This window comes from Asterias rubens, chromosome 1 (genome assembly GCF_902459465.1).
Source record: "Asterias rubens chromosome 1, eAstRub1.3, whole genome shotgun sequence".
Taxonomy (NCBI): domain Eukaryota; kingdom Metazoa; phylum Echinodermata; class Asteroidea; order Forcipulatida; family Asteriidae; genus Asterias; species Asterias rubens.
Genome location: NC_047062.1, coordinates 29802493 through 29822805, shown reverse-complemented (window position 1 = coordinate 29822805; position 20313 = coordinate 29802493). Strand labels below are relative to the sequence as shown.

Sequence of the window (20313 nt, the reverse complement as noted above, 5' to 3'; positions counted from 1 at the left end):
TGGATTATTTGTTAAAGTAGTCATTTCTTTCAAAGTCCCTATCTATCAAACGTGAACGCATTGCTAATGCTCCGGATATGGCAACCGAAAAAGCGGGGGGAAAATGTACTTCTTACACTTCCCCCTTGTATTTACTTTTTGTTTCCTGTTGTCCACCTCTACCCTCTATCCACCTCAAACTGGCTTGCTGTGCAATTTGCATACACAAAAGTATACAGTTTGATACTATGGAGTGTGTTTACAAGCCTTTAAATCAGCTCTCAAGACTGTTTAATTGCCTACAAGCTAACCTTGCCCTTAGCAGCGTCCTAATCTTGATAAACAATACTGCTTGGAGATATACTAAATGCAACTAAATGACATAATTTGCATAGCATTAAGAGGGGCATGCTGACTGTGGGACACTGAGGTGTTGTCAAAAATGACTGCCCGGTGCGGTCAACAAATTCAAGTTGTGCCATTAAACAATTCTCAGGTTGTGTATTCCTGCATGGTCATAACCGCTCCAGATTTTCTACGATACCTCAAAAAGGCTACCACCTTTCAAAATGAAATCCTTACCAGTTACTTTAAAGACAGTGCACACTATCGGTAATTGTCAAAGACTAGCCTTCACAGTTGGTGTATCTCAACATATGCATAAAATAACAAACCTGTGAAAATTTGAGCTCAATCGGTCATCGAAGTTGCGGGATAATAATGAAAGAAAAAACACCCTTGTCACACGAAGTTTTGTGCGTTTAGATGGTTGATTTCGAGACCTCAAATTCTAAATCTGAGGTCTCGAAATGAAATTCGTGGAAAATTACTTCTTTCTCGAAAACTAAGGCACTTCAGAAAGGTTTTATGCTAACAATTATTTTGAGTAATTACCAATAGTGTCCACTGCCTTTAATTGTTATATAATATAAAGGATAAAACATTAATCCAGTGGGCATTGTTTCAAATCCCGCTATTTTTTCAACCCCAAATCTTTTATACGATTAAAACAAACAAACAAACAAACAAACACCCAACAACAACAAAAAACAGATGATTCCAGAGGTACTTTGCCAAACTCAACCGCCTGTTCTTTTGGATCACTTTTGTCCATGATCTGATAAATAAAACTTGTCCAGGGTGAGATCACCCACATGGTGTATCACATTCTTCCTGATAAAGCTTCACCTTATCACAACTTCAATTTGATTTTTATAATTGCAGCGCAGCTACAATGTAAATCCTCTTGTATTGTTTACTTTTGCTATAAAAGGATAACAAGCATACATCTTGGTTCTTTCCGATGCTGGAGTCCGTTAAAATTGCAACAATCTTATTATCGAATAACACTTGCTTTCAAGCCCACACAAATAGCAGGAAATCAGTGTATTGGCTTGACACTAGTGGTTTGTTTGTATCACAATTATTCAATTACTGTGTGGACAAGAGGTGCAATGGAGTGGAAAGTGCCCAAGGCACAGCGAAGCACAAGGGAAACTATACAGGAAAAAAGACTACACATGTTATGTAGTTTTTTGGATGGTTTTGTTTTAAAAGCTTTTATCAATACCACAGCAGCAAATAGGGTTAAAATCTGAGAAACTTATTTGGATAGTCTTCATTCAAGGCTCAAGATCACCATTGGATTTTCATCAAAAACAGCAGTCGGCCTCTGTGAAGGGAAAAACCATTTCAAAATAGTGTTTGCTTGTTTGTTCAGAGGTAAACAAGAGGATATAAACACCAAGCTGACAACAGCCATTCCCTTTCATACAAACACTGGTGTCAATGTCCATAATCATGAATTGCACAATTCAAGAAGTTATGATTCCCTTATATATACTAGATGACAGTACTTATTCTAGTCATTGTGAAATCAGCAGTTAGCTTGGTAGGATTCAAACCCACAACCTTGTGATTGCAATTCCTACGATTCTCCCCAAGTGGCCTGGTTGGCTAAAAAGGAATCCCTATTTAATATAAAGAATGGACTGGTTAAATGGCTGAAGGACTAGTGAATTAAAAAGCCCAGTCACTAAGAAAAGTTATGGGCAAACCATGTACAGAATACTACAACTTGTCAAAGACCCACCGACACACTCCAACCTAGCCCCGAGCAAGCCGGAAACAACTGTCTTGACCCCAGACTACCCACTGGCCTGAAAGATGTCCATGCCTGCCTTGAATTGTGGAACCATGCCTTCACTGCCAGACCTAATCAAATTTAGTCTTAAAGGTACCTCTGACTACAATTACATGCAATAACTACATTCTTATTGATTACTATACCGATACAGAGAGCAACGTGAGTGCCAATTAGGGTTTCATTTGCACTGAATTATTTAACATTTCTGCGCGCATTGCTAAAACCGAGTTCCAGTGTGTCCACTCAAGACATCTTGCTGTCCATTCACAGCGTAGAAATAAGTATTCCTTCATTTGATTTCGCATGAATAGTTCTGTGATTGCTTTATTGATTGCTATTTTGAGAAACCTACTGCACTCAAGCTATGCCAACTTAACTCATAAGGATGATTATTGAAAGTGTAATTCACATAAAACAAAAAAGATCAACTTTAAAATTCTTATATGGGATTTGAGGCATTGCATGGTGAGGTATCAATATTTGGTTTGCGGTAACACCATGTGTGTATCTACTTGCCAGGTAGAGTTTGATCTTTTGAGAACTTGTCTTGCTTAATACATTCTACTAACGAGAAGTAGATTTATAGGATTGTTCAGGAGACTTCTCAGTTCTGAAAAGAGCTGTCCTGCTTTTTAACTACTACCTAGGCGGAAAGGTAGAACATCGGCCAGGACTACTACTTTAGCTTTTAGTAGATTGTTATTAACTCAACTACCGCAGACTGATTTCTTTATTGGTCTCAACGTTTTAACTAGCCTACTCTATACATTGTCAGGAGACTGAAGAAACTCTTTAAAATTCTTGCGCTCTTTTCCTTAAAAAAGCTAAAGTGACAGAATTCCCAGGACTACTCTCTGAAGAACACAGCTCCGAAGTTCACATTCGTATAATCAATTTTAATCAGTTTCACAGCTGGCTTTTTTGTTCCCTTGTCTTCTCCTGGTAATCACCTTCTGCTGTTCCGCCTAGCAACCCAAACATGTTTTTTAGGGAAATGTCTCATTCCCACGAACCTGAGTCACCTTCCAAATGGAGTACCAGCTAGAAGGCACCGGAGTTAATGTTAAAGGCACTGGACACCTTTGGTAATTGTCAAAGACTGGTATTCTCACACTTGGTGTATCCCAACATATGCATAAAATAACAAATCTGTGAAAATTTGGACTCATTGGTCGCATTTGGATGAGAATAATGAAAGAAAAAACACCCTTGTTACATAAATTTGTGTGCTTTTAGATACCTAAAAAGGGCTTCAAAGTCTTTTAATATTTGAGTAAGAAATTACCTCTTTCTCAAGATCTACATTATTTCAGAGGGAGCCGTTTCTCACAATGTTTTTTATTATCAACAGCTCTCCATTGCCTGTTACGAAGTAAGCTTTTATTATTTTGAGTAATTACCAATAGTGTCCAGTGCCTTTAACAATGGACCCAACAACAGGGAAAACAGCCCCTGTTCCCCACGATCACCTTGACTCCATCGTATGACAGAGACAAATCACTCTCGTAGACATCCCCTTAAGGGTCACTAAAGCCAATCAGTCGCCTCGGATTCAGAAACCCATCTTGGCCCCTTTTTTCCTTCCTGGTTCAAAATAAAGTCGTCACCAATAAATGCCTCGAGATTGGACTGTTCTCTATGTATCTGTGATTCTCTAACTACAACTTCAGCCACAAGCCTGATACTTCACGGAGGCAATTAAAGATGATTGCCCCCCGTGCCCTTGGTGCCCTTGAAATGCTCCAGTTGAAATGTACAATTTCCTCATAGGGTGTCCTTTACCAAAGAGAAAATGCCTTGGTGCCCTTGCCCTTTCAAAAAAGAAGCATACAGTTCTGAGAGAGCAGTATTATTATTTTTTTTGGACTTACCAGGTAAAGGTACTCCGTTCCCATAGCCAAAATGCATTGAAGGAAGTCGGTTTGGATTGCTGTAAAAAAAAAAATAACAGAAACAAAACATTAATAGGACACTCTTTAATAGGAGACTTTTGAGATGCTGGCGCATCCGACATAACAGTCCCTTTTTGCAGCTCCGCGCATGCCACACATGCTCAGTATTGCGCGTCTAGGTCTGAGCACGCGCAATACATGCGAGAACTGTGAAAAGGTCTCCCATTGTTTCAGAGCATAAATGCAATAGAAAATCCAATTGAGAAATAAATTGAAATAATAATTAGGACGTTAATAAGGCGCCTTTAACCTGAGAATGCAGAGCGCTGGAAAAGGAAAAGAAAGCTAGAAAGATAGGCGAGGGAGGGGGCACAAATTACATGCGAGCTGATGAGTCTCGAGGGCCTTTTTTAAAGGGATGAGACCAGTAGAAAACGCAAAATAAAATGAGTTGTTTTTTAAAAAGAAGAATACAGATTAAGCTGAGCATACAGCAACTGTGAACCAACCACAATTAACTAGTATCAAAGGTAGCAAATGATTTAAGTTTCAACCCTGAAGTGAATCTCTAATACACAAGGAATTACTTCTCCCCTTTAATTTAGAAAATCAGATACACTCCATTTGTAAATATTTTCGTGAGACAAAATTTGAGCCGCGGTAATCCTTCCCCATTGATTGATCGATTGATAGAATGACTTTAACCTATGAGAATTGCCGACAACAAAATCCACTGTGATTTTGTTAAAACTTGGCTTAAAATCGGCGTGTAGTTTTAACACCCCGCTCAAGTACACGCTTACGTATGCATGCGGTGACATTCACTGACATTTTATTAAAGAGAATACATCCATTGTTGGCTGTCACGCCTTCCCCATATTGAATAACAATCTCAGCAATGGCTCGCCTGCAAACCAGCACGGGGGAAGAGAGACAGTCGTAAATACAAGTTAACAGAATCCATTAGTCAGTTTGCCGCCATCATCACACTATGTGGTCGGTAACCCTGGCAACACATCCAATGAGCATTGTGTCGCTAGGCAACCGAGTGCGGGCTGGGACTCTTGGACAGGTGGCATGTCAAACTTGTCTTTCGTCTTTCTTATTTTTTTTTGTCGGACTGCAACGTCCGATGAGTCTTTGTCATGTATGAACAATTTAAAGCAGGATTCACGCTAATGTCCGATGTGCTTCCTTCCTGTGCATACTGGTTTGAACATGCCAGTGGCAGCCCCCTTGTTTGCCAGCCAAACGTCCCATAGTAGGACATTGTACTCCCCAAATTTACCTGCATAATACAGTGGCTAAAGTCATTGCTGAAGAAAACAGTCAGAAACTAGGATGCAGATTTTAAGAGGTAGTTTGAAATAATGGCATTTCCACCTTATGATTAACCCCATGGGTTTAGATTTCACAGAGCTTTTACTTAGGAATAGTGTCCTGAGCAAAATAATGTAGGAGTAGATGATTGAGCAGATTGCTTTACATTTGGACAAAATTCCAGTTGATTTTCTTTACGAGGCTGATGTAAAAACATCAGATACGTCTGAAATTTCTCTTCCCCAATACTTAAGCCCGGTTCATAATTCCTGCGAACGCAATGCGAAGCTAATTTTGACGTCACAGGGCTGTTTTCGCAGCGAATGTTTCACACATGAGTTGAGCACAAGTTAACTGATGCGAATTATTTGTTGCGAATTTGTGACGTCAAAATTTGAATTGCGTTCGCATTCGCAGGAAGTATGAACCGGGCTTAAGACAAGTTCATACATGTATACAAGTAGGAAGCACGGATGAAAATTTCACATTATTTTTAAACAACATTCACAAGATGAAAGGAGAATGAGGAGGGTTTATTTGGGAGGTTTTTTTTAAGGGGGTGGAGTTTTTTGGGGTTTTTAGAAATGAAGAAGAGGAGAGAAGAAAATTGTGATCCTACCTTGAGATGTTGCAGAGAGGGCCTTGGTGATACTGGTAGGGGTGTGAGTTGTAGGGCAGCACATGATGATAAGGGTGGTATGGTGTCTTTCTTAGCGCCTGTAGTAGGTTGGGCCGATATTCAGGATCTACGCACCATAATGAACCTTTGCCTATCGACTGTGGGAGCAAAGCCAAAACAAAATGAAATACGTTAATTTGTTTATTAAAGGATGTTATTCAAGATGGAATTGTTAATTTAGATACAGGGTTGTGCGTACATCTACATGTACATCCACATCATAATCCCACAGCAAACTCATCAAAATCACATCCACTAGAGTTGCCTTGGCGTAGGGATAGAGGAGTTACTTGTAGGTAGACGTGATATTGATATTGATATTGAGGTATCAACACATTTATGATTTTGAGAAACCGTCTGCTATTTAGCAGCTTGCTATAATAAGCTTTCTCTCATCCTTTTAATGACATTTAGGTTAGCATCTGGTGTTGAGATTGAGCAGATTTTCAGCAATAAATAGAATCGTTGAATTTGTTTTGATTTAATTGTTTACATGGACACAGAGATGCCAAGTCCAGAGGATAGCTATGCGTGAGATTTTTCAAAGCTCACCCTTAACCCCTGCCGAATTTTAGCTGACCCTGCTTGGAGAGCAATAACGTGCGCAATCTGCAAATTTGCGCTCTGTTTGAATGGCAGCTCCAATTGATGATTCTGATAAAACTGCGTGCAATCTGAAGATTGTGCAAACATTGTAGATTGCGTTTTTTGTACACAAGAGCGCGATTTGGCAATGCATTGTCGTAAATTTTTTTATTTTTTCCCGATCTGGCCCCAATGCGTGAGAAAATGGTTGTTGTGCATGTGAGCGTGAGACAGAGCCCAAATGCGTGAGTCTCACGCCTAATGCGTGAGACTTGGTAGGTCTGTGGACAGGAAACAATGGTTTTGTCAGTTCAATACTTTTTCTGATTTTGGATTTCTTGAAAAGCAATTTCAGAATATAAGACCGTAGACCAAAGATCCCTGCACTAACAAGAAATTTAGAAGTGATTGATCCTTACTGATACATTTTTCCTAGAAAATCTGACACTAAAATATTCATTTATGATTAACTATCACAACTGAAATATGAAATGCCACCATTTATCAAATCTTATCCGACTAAAGGGCTTCGCCAGCATTGATCGTCTCTGATAATGTTTGAGGATTGATTCTGCATTTGTCTACATCAAGACAATCAAAGATCTTTTCCATTGTGGAAGGATCCAGGCCCAATTTCATGGCTCTGCTTTCAGCTTACCACTGTACTCTGCACTTACGATCACCATTCCCAGCTGCAAGGCTGTGTAAGCGAGAATGCCCAGTAATGTGGAGTATGCACGCCCGTAAGAAAAAAATTCCCTGCTAACCCGTAAAATACACTTGACAAAAGCGTTGAATCCCTGCTTCCGTAAGCACCCATTCTTTGCTTACGATAAGCAGAGCAATAAAATTGGGATCTGTAGTAGATCGTAGCATTCTGAGCACACTCTGATCCTAGATGCCCCCCCCCCCCCCCCCCAAAAAAAAAAAAAAAAAAAAAAAAAAAAACATGTGGATTACGCACGCCCATAGCGAAAAATCCCTGCTAACCCATGAAATACAATTGACAAAAGCGCGGAAATCGCTGCTTCCGAAACTGCAAATCTTTGCTTAGCAGAGCCCTGTAGTACATGAATATCAGGGCATTCTGAGCACACTCTGAGCACAACCCCCCCCCCCCCTGCTGAATCAACACGACAAGTTGACCAATTCACATGCACACAATCCACTATAAGGCTTGTAATGCATATTATGTACACACCGCCGACATGTGTAGTGTTTGAGGATCTGCAGCAAAATCATCATCTCAGCCGGCTACCGAGCCAGTAGGACGGGGCTTGTTCGCGGTTGACTAATGGCTAACTTTTCCCAAGCAAGCCATATTTGCATTCAGAAAGAGTTTGCTTGGGATGTTTTTTTGATGGATCGTACTGACAATTGATACAGGGGCGTATTAATCAGGTAATCAGACCGTGGAACAATAACAACAGAGTCTGCTCTTTCTGAAGAGACTTACACTGTTTGCTTTTATACTGAAGAGCTACTCCGATGAATGAGAAATGAGACCTGGGCCCAATTTCATAGCGCTGCTTAACGCTAAGCAAATTTTCATGCTTACAGTAGCAGACAAATTTGCTAAGGTGTAAGCGTATTTCACAGGCTAGCGAAAAATTTGATGTAGGCAAGGCAATCTTGCACGTTCAAAATGGATTTACATTGTGACGTTGTTCATTTTCGTGCAGTAAGCACCAGAAAATAGTCAAGCCTTTTTACGCGCTTATGGTGATTATCGCTATGAAATGGAAATCGCACAAAGCACAAAATCAGCCGCTAAGCAGCTCATAAAATTGAGCCCTTTTTGCCTATAGGCTATATACTCATCAGTGGCAACTTTTGGTGATTTCGTGATAATATATCTTGGCATTTTCACTTGAATAATATTTCCTCAAAGGGCTAGCCCTTTACCAAGGAGAAAATGCCTTGGTGCCCTTGCCCTTTCAAAAAGGGAAGCATACAGGCCTGGAAGAGAGTCACTGCCTAGCAATCTAAAGGTTGCCCCAATGTGCAAGTTCTCACCCTCATTTTTTCACAAAAAATTGTGAGGGATTCACATTAATTGCCGTCATTTTCCCTGATGCATTCCCTGCCTCCTATATACATGTACGCTCACTCCAAACACACAGTTTAGAATTTATTCACAAATGTGAGATAGAAGGTGAAAATCAATTTAGCGCTCGTACAACATGTTTTTAATCGGCCAAGAAAATGTTCACATCTCCGATTCAAAAGCTTTCAGTGTACCGAGCGCTGGTAGTAGATAGTGGAATCACAGATTGGGTGCAAATCAAAACACTGGCAATGGTAAAGTGGCATATGGCCGCCCTGCTTCCGTTCCATTCACCCTCACCACTGAGTGTGAATAGAGATATTGATCAGCCAAAACAATCAATACACGACTGCTCTAGCATGGGGCACTTCCCAATGATCGTTTTGCAACTGAACCAAGGGTAAAAGGGGGCCCCTTAATCATATACATGCACTCCCAGAAAAAAAAACAATCATATAAGCCCATTCATGAAACCAGATTAGCAGGGACTACTCAGTCCGGCTGGGTACGCCATTTAAAATGCACTGAAAATGGATTAGCAGCTCTCGATTGATTGGGGGGGGGGGGGGGTAGACGAAACTAGTGCCTCAAGTGAAATTTCCACTTGGGCTGATGTGGCTTTGATTTTTTTTCTTTCTCTTCTACTTTTTTTCTTTCCGTCAGCGTGGCTGAGAAAACACACACAGCCGTTAATCGAATTTCCTCGGTACCGCCATGGCTTTGGTGGCTTGATGCAAACACATCGCCATGGCAACAATGCAAAACAAGATTGAGACGTCGGGAGGACTTATATAAAGAAATGAAGAGCACACTGGCCGTGCAAGAGGAACCGACGAGGCTGTGGCGTATTTCGGCAAGGGAGCCAGAGTGCTATTGGGCCTTAAGGCTACTGTTTATGGCTCCTGTGGGGAGAGATTATTGGCCTTAGCTCACTGATTAGGACTCTGAATATTTCATAATGATGGATCAATGCGCATCTATGATGAGAAAACTTACTGCACTATGAAAATTGGGCCATGGTGCATTGACCATGTTATTATGCACTGATTGGCGACTATACTGGTGACTCATCACAGTACACTTGCATGCATATGTGTATACCATGTTGTAAGAACTAATGTAAAGCCGCAATTTCTTAAAGATATGGCAGACCTGAAACTTCATGGAGGAAACGAAGGAGATTGCCTCCATGCCCCTGATCATTGCCATGGTGCCCTTGAAAATGCTAAGTAGAAATTTACAATTTCCTCATCGGCTGCCCTTTTCCAAACAGAAAATGCCTTGGTGCCCTTGCCCTTTCAAAAACCAAGCATACAAGCCTGATATGGTGATGCCAATTCTCAGAAAAAGCTGTCATGTTTGCTCAACTACCTGCCAAAACTAACAGGCAGTGTTGTATTATGACTCTCTTCTAATTTACTGTGAACTCCTAATCAAATAAATTTTAAGCCAAGATTTCTGATAGTGTCCTTGAAAAACAGAGAAGCATAAACTAGAGAGTTGCGATACAGATAGCACCATGTGTAATAAGTTTTTCATTACAGTAAACAGCACCACCAGCACTTTCAAGACAAGATCCACTACAACTCTTTCTACATATATAAAGAGATATCAACATAATCCTGCTAGATTTGCAGAGGAACACTTCCCACGATCTGCATTTGCTTATATTTCTAAAGCTGACTTTCTCATTGAAATTTAAGTGCTCAGCTTTAAAGCTCCTTGGCTGACCAAATAGAAACAGGCTTCAACATCTTGTCCTGTGTATTGCTTACAGTGCACCCTCTAACCAAGGTTAGCTTAACTTCTCTGTGTCTGACTGACAGTCAGCATTTTGAGCACCTTTAAAGCCATTATACACTTTCGGTAAACAGTATTGTCCAAGTCCCACACATCGTGTATCACAACTTATATATAAAATAACAATCCTGTGGAAATTTAGGCTAAATCGGACATCGGAGTCGGGAGAAAATAACGGGAAAACCCACTCCTGTTTTCGCGCGTTTCGCCGTGTCATGACATGTGTTTATAACAAATCCGTAATTCTCGCTAACGAGAATTTATAGTGTTTTACCGTTTTCCCAAAAAGTAAAGCATTTCATGGACTAATATTTCAAGAGAAGTCTTTCACCATTACCTTCTGTAAACCCTGTAAATTATTTGTAAATCTGTGAACTTTTTTGGGTTTTTTTCCTGTACCGAAAGGGTCCAATGGCTTTAAAGGGTCGGGGTATACTTTTGATAATTTGTCAACAATTTTATGTTCATAAAAACTTACTGTGTAAGAAGCACTCAGCTGTTAATAATGCCGAACATTTTGGTAATTTGTCCAAAAATGTATGACCTTAAAATCTTACTTTGTAAAACGCACTACAGCTGTTGGTAATGTTTATTATTTTGGTAGTTTGTCCAAATATTTATGACCATAAAAAGTTTCTTTGTAAGACGCTCTACAGCTGCTGATCATATGTATAAGATTTCAAAAAAACTAATTCCCTCCAAAGGAATGTGGTTTTAGGGAGAGAGGGATTCCAAAACTGTCATTCTAAGAAATTGTTCTGCATGAAACAGTTTTCGGATTGTGTATTCCAATTACGGGTTCTACCGGCTTGGACATAACTGCTCCAGATTTTTCAGCAATATCTCAAATACGCAACCACCTTTTGAAATGAAATTTTCACAAGGTTAATTTTATTGTATTATAATTGTATAGCAGGCCTGTATGCTTCGTTTTGACAGGGCAAGGGCATCAAGGCATTTTCTCCTTGAACATGTTGAAAGGGAACTCTATGAGGTCATTATATATTTCTACTGTAGTAGCATCGAAGCCTCCGTTAAATATCAGGCCTGATAAAGGATTTTAACAATCGGACAGTTCCAAAAACCTTGTATGGCAGACCTGAAACGTCACTTTGCCTTTAACTTTGCCTTTAACTTTGCCTTTAACTTTGCCTTTAACTTCCAAGTAACCTCATACTCCTAAAAGCCTTAGCAGTATGGCATAATAAACATGCATAGCAAACAGGGACAAAGTCAAGTTCAGGGGGAAAACACTGAAGCAACAGCTGAGAGGTGGCTAGCATAGTGGGCCCCAAGAGATTCCACGTCACTCTACACCTACTTGATAGCAGTCCAAACTTTTACTTGTTTTTTCCCCAGGAAAGGGCAGGCCACCATGTTTCTACAAGAACTGCCATTTGGGAAAGTGGTCTTCAACATCAGCTTTTTATTTTACGCTGTCAAAAAGTTTGAAAACTTGTCTGAAGGATGGAAGGAAACTTGTCTATAAGATTGATCTAGTGTCATAAGAAGATTGACTGTAAAAGGAAGACTACTGTAAACAGTGGCTTATTATTTGTCTCCACTTGTTGAATGTTTGTTGATGGTCTTTAAAGACACTGGACACTATTGGTAATTGTCAAAGACAAGTCTTCTCACTTGGTTTGTCTCAACATATGCATAAAATAACAAACCTGTGAAAAGTTGAGCTCAATTGGTTGTCGAGGTTGTGAGATGCTTGATTTTGAGACCTCAAAATCTTAATTCTGAGGTCTCGAAATCAAATTCGTGGAAAATGTCTTCTTTCTCAAAAACTATGTTACTTCTGAGGAAGCCGTTTCTCACAATGTTTTATAATATCAATAGCTCCCACATACTCGTTACCAAGTAAGGTTTTATGCTAAGTAGATGTGTATAAAAGAGCAAACTGTGCAACTTGTTTTTGCAAACAACAGTCTCTGTCGTTAGGTTTAAATTAGGCCTATGTCATTGGAAAAACACCTTGAACATTATGTTGTTGTTTTCCCGACGATTTACCCCGCAACAAACCAGAGTGAGTAATTTGGGAGAATTCAAAGTGCCCCTGCTGGCATGCTTTCACACAGTCAGCGCATAATACCCCAATATCTCAGGTTGATGCAAACACAGCAAGAGTTCCAATTGAAGCAATTTGTCTCAATCGTCATTCATTTCCAAATGCCTTTTTCACAGGTGGGGTTCTGATCTGAGGAGACCAATTCACGATACCTTCCTACACAATGAGTTTTGTAACAGATTTGATTTGATTTAGCGGAGAATCATGGGTCACCCTGCTTGATACAAGTGTAGCTACTTTCTTCTCCCCCGAATTCCCTCATGAAACAGAGGCTTGAATATTTCTTCGCAACAAATTCCATCAGTGAAACCAAACCAATTTACTTTCTTTCGTTTTTTTTTTCTTTCTTGCCTTTTGGGGATTTTTGCTGAGCTCAATGAAATAGGCTTTGTTGAATGCTTGGAAGTCGTCCAAACACATGAAATCAAAATCAAAGATTCAAATGGGGTGAAATGAATGGAAAATCTCTCCCAATTTGTTTCAAATGCTTTCAAAAACTTACATCTTGTGTTCACAGTTTGCCTTTGGGGATTTTTGCTGAGCTCAATGACACAGGCAATGATCTTCAATGAATGCTTAGAAGGGGTCCTAGACACATGAAATCAAAATCACAGATTTCACGGGTGTAAGGAATGGAAAATCTCTCTCAATTTGAATCAAATGCTTTCAAAAACTAATACCTTGTGTTCACAATTATTGTATTAAGAAAGGAAACCCTCCAAAATTGACAATCTTCTTTACCAATATTTGCGTTTAACCCTTACACCGATGTTAATTTGAAGCACTGTTTACTCAGAACATAGTACTTCGGTGGGATTTAAACTCACAACATTTGCCATTCTAGAGCCTTCTAGTCTTTAACACTAAACCAACGAGCTTGGTCGATGAGGCAGTTCAAATCCTATATTCTCACACGAATAAAACTTGCTTTTTTGTAATGAACTTTTGTAACAAGACTTTTGGTTACCGCCCCTGGCCATGACACTTGACATCCAGGCCTTTTTAGTATAAGCAACGAACCCATAAAAACCTTTAATCTTGACCCCGAACTGATGGCCAACATTTGCACTTTCCAAAATATAATTTGATCACCTCCAACTTGTGACACAATAGCTCTGTATATTTTCTTTGAAACTCATGAAATGAAGAAATCTGTAGTATTGTATTTCACTTTAAAGGGAGGGTTTTATTTTTTATATTACTCAAAAAATTTAAAACCAAAAACTTACTTGGTAAAATGCACTGCAGCTGTTGATCATGATAAAAAAATTTGTTTTAATGATTCCCATCAAAAGAATGTTGTTTGAAAGAAAGAGACTCAACAAAATTCCAATCTGACAAAACATTTCATGCATGAAATTGTGTATTCCAACTATTATTCCGGCATGGACACAAGCACTCCAGATTTTCAGCAATTTCTCAAAATTGCTAACACCTTTTGATATGAATCTTTCACTGGTTAGTTTGATTGTTGTATCTACATTCACAATCAAATGGATCAAACAACCAATACCTTGCCTTTCAAGGGAGACACAGGTGAGAAATGTTACTTATTCATGGTACACTAAGCTGGTGGAATTTACTCTGTGTATTGATAAATAAACACAACCAGTTAACAATTTATTTAGCATCTGGACCAAGTTCCAACCTTTGCCTGGTAATTGGAAGTCGATACTCAAGCCAACTCTTCGGATACTTTCAACAGTTTCCTGAAATTGATTTATAAAAAAAACTCCTTGAAAAGAACAACAGAACTGTTGCTTGAACGATGAAATACAAATTATAGTCCGGTTTAGAAAGAACAAGAGTTAAGTTCTAGCGGAATGGCATGCCCGGTTTCAAACCAGGTCAAGTACACAAAACAGGATGCCTTTGAAAAAGCAACCAAGCATTCATTCCACAGCGGTTAGTTTTTTGTTTTCAATGAATTCAAAAGTTCCCAGTTAAACTTCACTGGATTCATTTACCACCTGAGTGAATCAATTCAAGCAGACATCCTTATTATACTGTTATTGCCAAACTTTCCGAAGAAAAAAAAACAAGCCGGCACCAAACCTCAAAAAGTCTGCCAACCAAACCATGCACACAAATTAACCTGTTGCTAAGTGAAACCGTAACCAGGCAACGCCTGGCTCACCCAGCGACAGCTGGACTCATCGCCATAGTAACCATGACAAGGCCGAGGTGATTGGTTTGTTCAATGGCTGGCATTTCCTGATAGGATTATCTCGGGGGATCCTTCCTTCTGGAGTGGGAAATACTTCCTGATCAAAGCTGGATGTTCACTTGCACTCCAACCAAAACAAATAACAGATGAAGTGAACTGATAGATAACTCTCAATCAACGCATCAGGATGTGGACTCTGCAATTTTGTTTTTCCTTGTTACTTTCAAACTTTGATTTCAGAGCACAATGCACAAGTGGAGTTCAGACCTAGTTATTGGTCAAAGATCTAATTGTTTCCTTATTCGTTTAGGTAGACTGATTGGTAATTACAACAAAATTATTGTTAGTATAAAACCTTACTTGGTAACAAGCAATAGAGAGCTGTTGATAGTATAAAACATTGTGAGAAACGACTCCCTCTGAAGTAACATTGTTTTTGAGAAAGAGGTTGTTTCTCACTCAAATATTCAAATACCTTAACTGAAGCCTTTCTCATGCATTTGAAAGCACACAAATTTATGCCCAAAGTGTGTTTTCTTTTCATTATATCTCTCGCAACTTTGACTCAAGATTGAGTTCAGATTTTCACAACTACTTTTTTTGTATGCAAATTTTTGAATACGCCAAGTAAGAATACTGGTCTCTGACAGTTACCAAAGGTGTCCAGTGCCTTTAATTAAGTCAGCACTACTGCTACCCGAATATGACTTCCTGTGAACAAAGTCTCCACAATCAAAGTGTGCCAGTTAAGAATCAATTTATTGATTAAAGGTGTATGAATTTCATCACTCTGAAACCCTTTTTTAGATGAAATGAACAATACAGGTGTATGACTAGTGTCTTCAAGTAAATATTAACCTTCAACTAGATATGTACAAAAACCCTATTGAATGGAGCGACTGATTTTGCCTGGCTTTAAAGGGCCATTTGAGGCTTAAATGATATTCTTGACAGATTTTGAAAGCATTTATTAAAAAGGTTCCCTGTTCCAAGCTATACTGTCAGCAAGACATTCCCTGTGAATGTCTTCAGGCCATGAACCCGAAAGTGACCTGTGAGAGCTGTCAACGTTTAGAATGTACATCTTGCAATCAGGGAGTTTTTAAACAACAATCAGGAAGATATTCAGAATTCAATCTAAGGAAACAGTTTCCATAAACAGGAAGATTTTGAAATGTGTTCATGGAAAGATGGAAACTGGTTTACTTTCAAGGAATTTTCTACAGAATCAGGGAAAGTTGGCAAATCTGGCACAGTATTATAGTAGATTGAACTGGAGGGGAGACTAATTCTGCATATGTTTGAGAGCAGCCGGTGAAATTTGGGTACAATACATTGAGATCTATTTGGGGCTCTATATAACTCTATGACCATGAATTCTTCAATAGACAAGTAAAAAGGTATACAAACTACAAACTTGAATCAGAAAAAAAGTGTTCCAAACAAAACCGCCCCCATTTATCCACACCCTGTTCACGTCATGTCACAGTCCACTGAAAATATTCTTGGTGTGGCAACTCTGTATTGTCAGTTCTCTCTCAATCAAAACATGGACCCAGTTTAGAATATAACTGTTTGTGCAACTTGGAAATCATCCAAGTATACTCTGAACTGTATCAAAACATACTCTCCGGTTTGTTTGTGTGTGAAAAATACCTTTGCCAGGTAACTAATGTTTTCAATATAAATGTTGTTTCCATAGAAACTGAAACAGAGACAGCCATAAGTAGGATTGTTTGCGGGAAACTGAATACAAAGGAAGATGCACTAGTTTCAATCAAGTGGGCAAAAAAAAACAGGGAAGGAGGTTGAGCAAGTTGCCTGGTCATACTTGTGACATTTGTGTACTCCCTGAGGCATTGTTGACAAAGTACAACTGTACATATCCACTATATAAGTGTGGACCTTTCATTGCTTGGACTTTCTATGAATGCCAAAGTCTTTTAACATTTGAGTGAGAAATTACTCTCGTTCTTGAAAACTATGTTACTTCAGAGGGAGCTGTTTCTCACAATGTTCTACAATCAATAGCTCTCCATTGCTAGTTAATACCAAGTCAGTTTTTTTCTGCTAACAATTATTTGGGGCAATTAACAATAGTGATCATTGCCTTTAAAACAATGGGAACACTATGATTCCTTACACTACACACCAAGCATAGTGAAAGTTGTCACTCACAACCTGTTTTATGACACATATGTTCAACAAGGCTGCTAATTACAAATAAATCTGAAATAGTACGACTTTTTTATAAAGGGCAACTTTCTTTCTTTCCCCCCCCCCCCTTTATTTGTTTACAACTTTGTGTGGAAAAAGTTACACTGGACAGTTCACTCACAATCCCATAATAGTTTTGAAGCACCCGTGCTTATGGGTGACCTTATTAGAGGTGTATAATTTGTCACTTTTGGGGGCAATACAACAATTTCAAGCCCCATAGTTTAGATGCTGATAGCACACTGTGAAGTATACAATCAGAAGGCCATTTCATTGTTGTTTCAAGTAGTTATAGAGTTTAAGCAAATACCCTTATCAATGGTATATGACCTACACAAGCAGTCCAATATTCCAAAACAAAGGGAGCAGTGGACAGGCCTTTTAGCCTCGTGATTAAACGCATTGGACACGTTTGGTAATTGTCAAAAACAAGTATTCTCACTTGGTGTATCCCAACATAGCATAAAATATTAAACCTCTGGACTCATTGGTCATCGAAGTTGCAAGAGAATATTGTCAGGAAAAAAAACCTTGTTGCACAAATTTGTGTGCTTTCAGATGCATAATAAAAGGCTTCAGGCCTGAAGTCTTTTACACATTTGTTTGAGAATTACCTCTTTCTCAATTGAGAATTACCTCTTTCTCAAAACTAAGTTACTTCAGAGGGAGCTGTTTTTCACAATGTTTTATACTACCAACAGCTCTCAATTGCTTGTTACCAAGTAAGTTTTTATGCTCAAAGATTTGTGTAATTACTATTAGTGTCCAGTACCATTCAGAATTATTAAACATGTTCTTCTTGGACCCAAACAATAGGTCAAAAATATCAACAGTTGACAGGCTTTAAAAAACAATTCATACCGTTTACTTGTTTTCAGTGACTAGAGGTTGAGATGGGGGAATTTGTCCTTTTGTTGGACAACTAGATTTTCTGTTAGCGAGCGCGGACCTTTTAAGGGAAGCACCTTTTTAGATTGTGCTATTTAAAAAATACAGCATAATGGGAACACGCTGCGGAGTAACACTGATTGTATAATCCACAAGATGAAAACAAAATTGGTCCATATTCACCCAGCCCTGAGATCTGATGGACAGGTTAACAATGCTAATGACCCCAGCTAGGCAGGTGTAGGGACAACCACTAGTAAAGGATATTAAAAAGCTATAGATTTTTACGAGAGAGTTGTCGCACCATTCACAATCACAAACATCAGTATTCATTGTCACTTACACACCATGCAAAAAAAAAAGAAAAGCAGCACATTTCGGGTACCCTCAAGAATATGAGACAAAGGTAATTATATCTGGACATCTAGGTTTGTATTTCCGTTGCTATGGTGACACTTCAGAGCAGATGTCCTGCCTGGGGAAGTCTTTGTTTTCTTAACACAGAGTGCAGCTGTGATGCCTGGCTACAAAAGGGTTTGATTTAGGACCAGGCAATCATACACTCCGCAGTATACCATTGGATCCTCTGGTGCACCAACCAAGCCAGACCCAATCCCCAGAATCTACAGGCCTCTCTACACCGGGGCTCCCTACTGATCACAGTTTGCTTTATTACCACAAAAACAATTATTCCTGAAGGTTTTTCGTTCATTAGCAACGAAGCTCTGTTGTTCATATTACAGTCCGAGAATTTCACTAATGCGTACTTATGAATTACAGTTGTGAAGCAAATATTGCACCATGGTACAAAATAATTGCGAGTCATTTACTCAATTAGGGTTTTTCAAAATTGAAAACAAGGAGTATCTTCTGAACAGGAAGAAAGCACTGGAGATATTAAGACAGTATACTACATACCACTTTAAAGGTTATGGCGGATTACAAGTGGAATTCAGTGTATTTACGTCAGACCTGTATGCTTAATTTTGAAAGGGAAAGGGAACCAAGTCATTTTTCTCCTTGGTAAAGGGAACCCTATGAAGAAGAAATTGATAATTTCTAATGTAGCATTTATTGGGGACCAAGGCAATGACATGGGACCACGGAGTCAATCACCTTCATTGCCTTCGTGAAGTATTGACCAGGCCTGTTAGTCATGGCATAGAGCAAGGAATTATGGTTAGTTGAACAGAGCAGTTTTAACCCGACACCATTTTGAAGAACTTACCAAGCTAATTTGTCCCTTGATTTTGTCCACTTTACGGAAGCATTTGTTGAGGGAGAGGTTGTGTCGTACAGAGTTCTTCCAACCCGTTGGCGCATTGTGGAAATACGGAAAGTGGTCCTGTATCCACTGGTAAATGTCCTTTACTGGAAGACGTTTTAACGGCGAGTCCTCAATGGCCATGAAGATTAAACAACTGAACGAGAACGGAGGCTTACTGTTGATGTGTCTTTTAGGGTCGACGGGTCCGTCCCGATCCCCCGCGGAGAGGTTACTGAACTTGTTCATCATGCCGTCTTGGTTGGCATTGTTTTCCTTAGCGTGTCCGTCCTCCTCATCGTCCAGATTCATGTCTTTGAGTAAGTCAGTACTGTGAAGCCAGCTCAGCGGCCTCAGTTCATCGTCGTCCATTGCACCTTTATCCATTCTGATCTCAGCGAAGCAGCTACTGTTCAAGTCCATCTTGACCCGTCCGAGGGCGCGGGACAGCGTGGCACTGGGGAAGCTCTTGCTTAAACCTAGCGTCAGGTTTCTCTTCAGCAGTGGCTCTGGCTTACGATTGGGCGGCATGGTGGAAGGCTACCACCTGTTGGTTGAATAAAACAAACATCTTAATTAAGATATTTCAGTGTTGACTTATTTTAAAAAGTAGTCAAACACAGTGGTTACTAATTTCGTGAGAGAGAAATAAAACTAGCATTACTAACCAGCCATTTTAAATTGAACTTCATCTTTATATTTTTTGTTCAGTGTGATTTCAGCGAAAGCACAAGCGATACTGAACAACAAGTTTCCTTGTTCAGTCAGCCAGCTAAGTCCCAAATTTACATTTGAATACCTGGAGAAATATCAATGGCCCTCATTTGAAATTAACGGTCACTGATTTAGGTTCGGTGTTCCCCACAAACAATGCTTTATATTTAGCTGAGGGCCAAGGTACCAGTGTAGGCAGAGTCGCCATTGAAACTACCAAGGTCGGTTTATACAAGGTTTGCTTACATACCTGTAAGAGTTTTGCATGAAACTGGCAAAGGACAAGAAAGGGAACAAACACAGCCCACGCTTAAGGCTTCAGACTTCATTGAAAAAGTATTAAATGTACTTCACTTGACGGAACTTTTCCCCTTTGTGTAAGAAAAACGCAATCGTCGACCACAAAATTCCTAAGCATAGCTTTAGGGAACTGAATCACGCACAGCGCACTCCACAACAAAGAAAAAAACACTTACGTATACGTGTACCTTAATATATAAACCATTTATTTTTCAGAAGGATCTGAAAAGAAGAAAAAAGT

General features: G+C 39.4%; 1 protein-coding gene across 3 annotated transcripts in view; it reads right to left on the bottom strand.

The window, feature by feature from the left end:
* The window catches only part of LOC117288041 (forkhead box protein N3-like), a 59955-nt gene that overhangs the window by 25924 nt on the left and 13718 nt on the right, over positions 1 to 20313 (bottom strand). For 2 of the 3 annotated variants that reach the window (XM_033768832.1, XM_033768763.1), the window contains exons 2-4: positions 19023 to 19605; positions 5957 to 6114; positions 3997 to 4055 (exon numbers count right to left, since the gene is read on the bottom strand). In XM_033768832.1, coding sequence (XP_033624723.1) covers positions 3997 to 4055; positions 5957 to 6114; positions 19023 to 19589 — 784 coding nt within the window. In that variant the 5' untranslated portion in view covers positions 19590 to 19605. Of the gene's footprint in view, positions 1 to 3996; positions 4056 to 5956; positions 6115 to 19022; positions 19606 to 19726; positions 19783 to 20313 lie in introns of those variants that run through there. The other variant, XM_033768916.1, reaches the window with a different exon arrangement.